The 8524-nt window shown below is 38.3% G+C and overlaps 1 protein-coding gene across 1 annotated transcript; it reads right to left on the bottom strand.

Moving 5' to 3' along the window:
* Positions 1–6518: 6518 nt before the first annotated feature.
* OXGR1 (oxoglutarate receptor 1) lies at positions 6519–8273 on the bottom strand. The gene is made up of 2 exons (XM_003789581.2): positions 8225–8273; positions 6519–7713 (listed from the first exon to the last, which is right to left on the bottom strand). The coding sequence occupies exon 2, from the start codon at positions 7634–7636 to the stop codon at positions 6620–6622; it is 1017 nt and encodes a 338-aa protein (XP_003789629.1). The 5' UTR covers positions 7637–7713; positions 8225–8273; the 3' UTR covers positions 6519–6619.
* Positions 8274–8524: the final 251 nt, after the last annotated feature.

The following is an 8524-nucleotide window of genomic DNA, read 5'->3' on the forward strand; positions in this document are numbered from 1 at the left end:
GGTCCCATCCATGCTCGTTCTTATAAAAGCATGCTGAATTTTGTTGAATGCCTTTGCTTCATGTATGGAAAGTATCATAAGTCCTTTGTTTTTGCATCTGTTTATATGGTAGATTACACTTATAGATTTGCATATGTTGAAATATCCTTGCATCTCTGGCTATGGATTTTGACATGAAGAGATTATTCTAGAGCCCAATATAATCACAAGAGTTACCAAAAAACAAAAAGAGGATGATCAATGTCAGAGACAGTTGTCAAATTGGAAGTGGAAGTCAGAGAGATTTGATGATGCTGTGATGCTGGCTTGGAAGAAGAGGGTAAAAGCTAAAGAATGCAGGAACATGAAAGGAAAGGAAAGGAATTCTCAAGATCCTGCAGAACTAATGCAGTTCTGCCAACTCCTTGCCTTAAGCCAAGTAAAATTTATTTTACTTTAGTTTGTATTTATTTTTATTTCAGATTAATATGAGGATACAACTGATTAGGTTACATTGTTTGCATTTGCTAGGTAAATTTCAAGTTGTAGTAAAATTGATTTTAGACTTCTCGCCTCTAAAAGAGAATAAAATTATGTTATTTTAAGCCACTATATTTGTGGTAATTTGTTACAGCAGCAAGGGGAAACCGATATAACCAGATGCGAGATTTCCTAGACAAACACTGGGAAAGCAACTATTTATGTATGTATACAGAGTTAAAAGAAAATATGATTTATTTAGTGCATAAGGAAGAAATTTCATCAGGGAAGTGGAATCAGATAGAAAACCATAGAATCAAACAGTAAAATAACCAAAATAAAAAATTCACCAATGGAATTGAGCAATACATTGGAGAAAATAGAAGAAACAATTAATTTGAAATAGATCTGAAGAAGAGAGGGTCATAAGATTGAAAAGAAATGAACAAAGTCCCAGTGACTTGTGCAACAATATCAAGCTGTGCAAAATAGGTGTAATTGGAGGTTCCAGAGAATAAAAGAATGAAGATATAACAGAATATAGCCTTGCAGAAAAATGGCTGAAGATTTCCTGGGTTTGATTAAAAAAGACTAAATTACAGACTAAAGTAGGTTAGTAAATGCCTAAGAAAATACAAAGAAAACTACGTCTAGGCACAGGGTAGTAAAATTGCTTTAAACCAGAGATAAAGAGAAAAATCTTGAGAGAACCAGAGCAAAAATAAAACATATTATATACATGAAACACTGATAGGAATTGCAGCTAACTTTCTATCAGAAACAATAGAAGTGAAAAGGTAATGGGATAACATCTTTAAAGTGCTAAAATTAAAAGCAGCCATCCTCCATCCAGGGACAATTCTATGTTCACTGAAAATATCTTTTTTAAAAAAGGTAAAATAATGACATTTTCAGATAAACAAATGCTAGAAGTAGTACAGCAGTTTATTTTCTGCATTATAATAAATGCTAAATAATGGGTTTTGGTTGGAAGAAAATGCCAACAAATAAATACTCTTATCTACAGGAAGACATGACATTCACATTAATAAATAATAGAGAAATATAAAACAATATTTTCTTTCATCTTGTAATTATCTTTCTTTTTTTTTTAAAGACACATATTTTCTTTTATTTATTTATTTTTGCAGTTTTTTGGCCAGGGCTGGCTTTGAACCCACCACCTCTGGCATATGGGTCCAGCGCGCTATTCCTTTGAGCCACAGGCGCCACCCCATCTTGTAATTTTCTTAAAGGACAATCAACTAAAGTAAAAATAATAACAACATAAAGTGGGATTTATAATGTGTTTCGAGAAAAACGTTCTGGCAGCAATAGGGCAGAAGTTAGAGCAAGTAAATAGCATTACACTGTTGTAATTTTATTACATTTTGAAGATGGCAGTAAGAAGTGGAAACTGAAAAGTTTGAGATGTCAAATATGAAATGAGAACAGAAAGTAGACAGTAAAAAGTAGAAAAATGGAGGTACAGAGCATTAAATAGACATAATTGACTGTCTTACTTATGAAAATTGAAGTAGCATATTTATAGCCCTAGAAAAATCACTACAAAAGAAAAAATGGTATAGTATTAAGGATACACTAGAAGTAAACAAGAAATAAAAAAATATTTTATTCATCTAAAGGAAAACAGAAAAGAAGTAATGAAGAAACAAAGTAGAAGAGACAAATGCAAAAACATGAAGATGGTAGACTTGAACCTGACCATGCCAATAATTACATCAAATGTGGGTATACCAGATACTCCAACTAAAAGGTAGCAATTCTTAGTTTGGGTGGAAACAAGACTCAAACATATTCTATCTGCAAGAAGCACACCTTAAATATAAAGACCCAAATGAGTGGAAAGTATCAGGAACAGAGGCAAACCAGAGGGGCACTGAGCTATACCAAAACTGCTCCCTAGTCTCAGTCCAGTCCCTATTTAACATTAAAAAAGATACACCCTGAAATCTGTTTTCCTGGCTGAAGAAAATGTAAACCTTTCAAAGAAGCCTCTCTGATCCTTTCATATGTAATTTCTGTCATTCAATAAAAAATTAATGGACATGTAAGAAGGCAGGGCCACGTGACCAGCAAGTGGACATGTAAGAAGGCAGGGCCACGTGACCAGCAGATGGACTTGTAAGAAGGCACGATCATGTGACCAGCAGACAGACTAAACGAAAGACAGTCGAAGCAGACCCTAAGGTATTTCCGACATGGAAGGACAGCTGAGTACCGGAAAATACCTATGAGTATTCAGTTCTTGAAAGTACAGGAAAAAGTGGACAAAATAGATTAAAAGACAAAGACACTCACTAAAATGGCAGCATTGACAAAAAGAACCACACATATATTCTATTAAGGAAAAAAATGCAATTTTTGATATTATGAAGTCAATGGATGGGTTTAATAGCAAATTGTACACAGTACAAGGCAGTATTAAGGAAATGAAGGCCAGGTCAATAGAAAATACTCAAACAGAGCCATAGGAAAGGAATTAGAATTTAAAAAACAGGTGAATATTATAACTTAGTTTCTTCCTGGTAAATCGATAATGAAAGAGGCTGCCGCCCTTCAGGCATTTTTATGTGGCTTGCTTTGTATTGTTTGATAACATCTGGGCTTATCATATAATACATAGAGATTATATTAAATGATATTGGATAGAATTTAAGAACAAAATTAGTGCAAGAATGAATGATTGGCCTCAAGGGCTACATGGCCTTGTTAGTAACTGATGCCTTATTTTGTCCCTTTTTATATCCTCCCAGAAGAAAATTAAAATTGCCTGCACTGTTCAGCCCATACTAAGAGGACTGTCATATTCTGTCAACACATAAGCAGCTTCCACATCTCTTCTCATCCCTCACGTTCGCCTCCCAAAGGAGGAAGAGTTAACTACATCCGGTAAGTGGAAACTGCTGAATGGAAGGGTAAAAAATATTTGATGGGTCAAAGATCTACTTTCTAAAAAACCCATAACTAATAAAAGCATGTTTAGTGAGTTAGACGTGCTTTAGTGTTTAAATAATTAGCTAGTGGATTAAAACAGCAGGACGCAACTGAAGAACCCAGACATAAAACTGCAAAGGCAAGGAAGTCGGGAAATTGATGCTAAAGGCATCGGGATAAACCATCCTGGAACCCTGCCCACCTGTCACTCCCAGGGCTGTCAGACGCTATGCACCTTCTGAGGTGTGTTAGTAAGAAGAAAAGAAAGTGGGAATGAGGGAGGGAGGGAGGGGGGAAGGGACAAAGGAAGAAAGAAGAAACAGAGAGGGGAGGAAGTGTCTGCATGCCTCTAGCTCTACCGTCCAAATTACACCAAATATGGAGGCTGGAGGAACATGGTAAACAACAAAATGGGATTAAAACAGCCAACCCCAGCATGTGGAAAATTCTACAGGACAAATGATTTGATTCCTTCACTAAATAAAGGGCAATAAATGAAAGGAGACAGAACTCTAATAGAATTAATTTTTTTTTAATTTAAGAATGAAATGCGTGGCGCTTATTTGGATCAGACTTTGAAAAGAAAAAAAAAAAATCTATACAAACCCACTTTGGAGAAGGGAAAATATGCTGAGTTTTAGATAATAGTAAGGAATTATTTTTGTTTGGGTTCAGCATGTTTTGAAAGAAATCAGCGCTGAAGCATTTATAGGTAAAACTGTATGTTGTCTAGCATTTGTTTTTAAATATTCTAACAAAAAATGTGGGAAGAAAGTTGAATGAAGAATGGTAGGATATTGACTATTGGGGAAATTAAGATATAGGTATTCAAGGTAATGTGGGTACTTTCTCTAATTTAGGGACTATTTGTACATTTCCACGATACAAAGTTGAAAACAAAGTAGAAGGATTACTGTGTCTCCAAAGTTTGGAACAGGGTTTTCTGGCTTTCTGGTACTTAGGCTCAGGGAGCCTGACTGAGCTTCCCAAATTTCCCAGAGAGCAGACCCGGCCGGCTCAGCCTCTGGCAGACACAGTCAGAGCTCTGCTCTTTTGTTCTCATCCTTTCTCTGTTTATAACTGAGTGTCTGAGACAAGGTCAGATGGGTCCCTTTCTAGTCTGGAAAATATCATCAATCCCTTTTTTTAGTCTCAATTCAAAACTGCAACCTCCAGCACAATTAGCTCAGAAGTCTTTACTTTGGAAAGTAAAATTGACCCTTTGAATTCAATTTAGCTTGGATCCTTGTGATTATGTTCAATCGGCAGAACCCCAGAGGGCAGACGGTCATCTGCCCCTAACCTGGGACTGCGGGAAGCAGGGCAGGTAACAGAGTGACAGAAAAGCTGAATCGCAGGCAGGCGTTTTGAGGGTAATGGAAAATTATGCGTGCTCCCCTGCTAAGGTCAATTATCCTGGGTAATAAAAATGTTAAGAACTTGAGAAAGTGGGATTAAGTGTTGGAGTGAGGTCCCTAGGGTAGTAAGATAGGGAAGGATTGGTATCAGAGAGATGATTTATTTTTCTTTACAGTTAGGGGGAGGAGGGAAAGGATAAAAGAAACTACAGAGACAAATCGAGAGACATGAAGGAGGCTGAGGTGGCTTTTTTCTGGTGGGAGAAAGCTTTGAAATAAAAAAGGAATAGAGATGGGGAAAGAAAAGAGAAGGGTTTGTGCATGGGCTAGAGTGACAACAGCAGTTGTATAAAAGCTAATCTGGCTGCAGCTAAGGGATGACCCAGGGGCCGGGCTGAGCATTACGAGAGCTAGAGAGATACCCAGGTCTCAGGCAGACCCTCCTTGCTATATAGACAGCCTGGGTGGGCAAGTTGGGGTGCTCTCAGGAAATAACTCATTCCACCTATTATAGAAAAGCCCAGAAGAACGCAGCTCAAAAGGTGGAGGGTGAAGAGAGTGCCACTGGCTTTCCTCTTTCTCGATAAACATACTTACAATGTCCTAGGAGTGGAAAGTCACAAAGAATTCCTACAGCACCATTTCCTCTGTTTAGGCCACCTAGTTCAGCCTGATTCTGTAACTGGTTCTTAAACTTATTTTTGTTCTGTAAACCATGGAGAAAATACGTTTCATGTATATATAATAGCAGTGAAGCTGTGTTTTCACCAAAAAACAGGACCAGCCTCTTCAATGATTTTTAAATAAGTTTATTAATTATATCAACCTATTTACTAGAAATTTTACATTTCCGTTCCAGGCATCTTCTCAGATATTTACACTTACTTGTTATTAAATGCAAATACAATTCAAAAAAAGCTTTAGCTATTAAAATGGCTGTCTGTGTATTGTAGTTATAAAAGAGCAGGATATTTAAAGAGAGTATTTTCTAGAGTGTTCACCCACAAAAATCAAAATAATCTTACATTCAATTTAACACCCAATACATACGTATTTGAAGGTACTTCCCTTCCCCAAAGTGCCCCCGCCTTCCTCAAGGCATGTTAATAATTACTAATATAAGCTGACAATCTTTATCAATTCAGTAACAACTTTTTAGATGGTCTATAATGATAATGACATAGTACCTACCCCAAATATCTTACAGAGTCTAATTTCAGCTGTAGGTATTGATGTCTTTGAATGATTTCAATTGTGTCTCACTGGCTTGCTTTACTCTAGAGAACTGGCCAAAGCCTAGTGAGAAACCCAGGTTCATAATCTCAAAGCAAAGCTTAAAGGAAAAAAAGTTGGAAAGATGTGAGATATAAAAAGTAAATTTTAAGAAAGATACAAGTAATGCTTTTCATAGTCTAGTGATTCAGGACAAGTTAGGCCCCAAAGTATGGTGAAGCATGAAACTATCGTGAAAAGACTGATTTCCTCCTACCTGACCGCTAATTTACTGAGAGATCTCGGACAAGTGCATGAATTTCAGTTTCCATGTGCAAGTAAGGAGTTGGCGGGAACAGATGTTCTCCAAGATGCCCCTGAGTTCTAATAGTTTGTAATTCTAAATCTGAACACTTTACTGATAGGCATGCATCCTGTCCTTAGACCAAAAGCAGGAGCCCAATAGAGGGATGGCAGAGAACGGCTGGTAACCCTGCCAGGGCTATAGCACATAATCACCTGAAGACACAGTATTTACTAGGAGTTCCATGGAGGGAGACGTTTCAGACTTCTCAGGAGTGAAGAGTGAAGTATCAGCAGACTCTTGTTTGTGGCTGAGTCTGTGAAGTATCTCAGGGGCCGTTTGAGTAGCTGATCTTCTTTGCTTGCTCGAGTTCCGCGGTTGCCTTGCACCTCACTATGGAGCACACGGCCTGCTGAAAGTTGTCGCCAACCACCACGTAGAGTAACAGGTTACCAAAGGTGTTCAGGGCAGCCAGTGGCCTGGAAATGATGTAAGCTTCATGGATCTGATTCTCGATGGAGCAGCGGATGGAAAGCAGGCGAGATTCAATCCGAATGACCCTCAAGATATGGAAAGGTAAAAAGCATATGTAAAACACGAGGAGCAGCAGAATGGTCAGCCTCCGAGCTTTCTGCTTAAGGCAGCTGCTCGTCTGAAGTCCCTGGGTTAGGGTGTAGATAATCGTCGTGTAGCAAAGTGTTACTATCACCAAAGGGAGGCAGAAAGCGGTGGCGGTCAAAATTAAATTGTACCATTTAATGGTGGTGAGGTCATCTGAACTGGTGAGGTCAAGACAGGCAGATCTATTGGTCCTGGTGGTCGATGTGATCAGGAAGGTCATGGGGATGACGGCCACCAGTGAAATGACCCACACCACAGCACAGGCTACCACTGCCCAGCGGGTCTTGTGGATGGCGAAGCAGCTCATCGGGTGAATGATCACACAGTAGCGGAAGATGCTGAAACAGGTAAGGAAGAGGATGCTGCTGTACAAGTTGAAATGGAAGCCGAAGCGGATGAACTTGCACATGAAATCCCCAAAGATCCAGTTTTCCCCACTGGCATAGTAGTGGATCAGGAAGGGGAGGCTGGTGAGATACAGCAGGTCTGTGCAGGCCAGGTTCAGCATGATGATGGTGCTGCTTTTCCAGGGACGCATTTTGAGAATGTAAGTGGAAATGGCCAGCACGTTCCCTGGGAAACCGACGAGGAAGATGATGCCATAAATAACAGGGAGGTAGTGCATCTTGAGTGGGATTTTTTCATCAGTGCAATTTTCAAGAGTAATTGCATAATCAGGGAAATCGGAAGCATTTGCTATACTGTCCAGAGGTGGCTCATACATGGTTGATTCTTTTCATCTTGCAAGAAAACAAGAGAGTTTCACTTTGGCAATAGGAATATCGAATGAGAAGTAACTCCCTGGTAAAGAAAAACAGAAAACATTAATTATAGAGTAATGAAAACAATGATCTACTTTTAAATGAAAAATTGCTCTAACATTAAATTTGCCACTTCTTTCTCTTTAATCTCAAAAGAGAGCCTGTGGAGAAGAGATTGAATTCCAAGAAAATGACTGTAGGGCAAGTTACTAAATGCATCTAATAAAAGTATAAAAGTTAAATTACCGTGAGAATTTAAATGAAGGACCGGTTTTTGAAAAAGCCAAATATAGCTGTGGAAAACAATTCAGCAAGGTTTTTGTTTGGACAAACCATAAAGATCTATAATTAATCAGTTGCAATGCACATTGTGATCATATCACTTCTAATTTCATGAAATGCTGAAAAGTATTTCTCATTATCTCTATTTTACAAACGACACTAAGACTGAGAGATGTTTTGCAGCCTATCTTTGGTAACACATCTAGGGGCCTAAGTGGTCTCCAAACTCATGTTTCTCTAATGTAGAAACCATTCTCTGCCTATCTTACCTCTCAGTGCTGCCTCTCAATCTGTATTTTGTGGATTTTCATCAAGTTTGGCTTAAATAACTGAGAGCACAGGATTTGGGAAGATAGAAAAAGACCAAATACTGTGAATTTCATGCATTGCAACATTGTATTTGTGGTAGATTTAATTTCAAATTTCAGTGATTCTGATTCATTTTAATTAGCTAAAATTTGTTCCTATAAAGTGTTTGTGTGTGATGCGTTTGTGGAGGGTGAGGGTAGCATCAACAGCATAATGCCACATTTAAAAGCTGGGGCTGTGAGGCCAGATGACCATATCTC

The sequence above is a fragment of the Otolemur garnettii genome, unplaced genomic scaffold (genome assembly GCF_000181295.1).
Source record: "Otolemur garnettii isolate 467f Iridium unplaced genomic scaffold, OtoGar3 scaffold00034, whole genome shotgun sequence".
NCBI classification, from domain to species: Eukaryota; Metazoa; Chordata; class Mammalia; order Primates; family Galagidae; genus Otolemur; species Otolemur garnettii.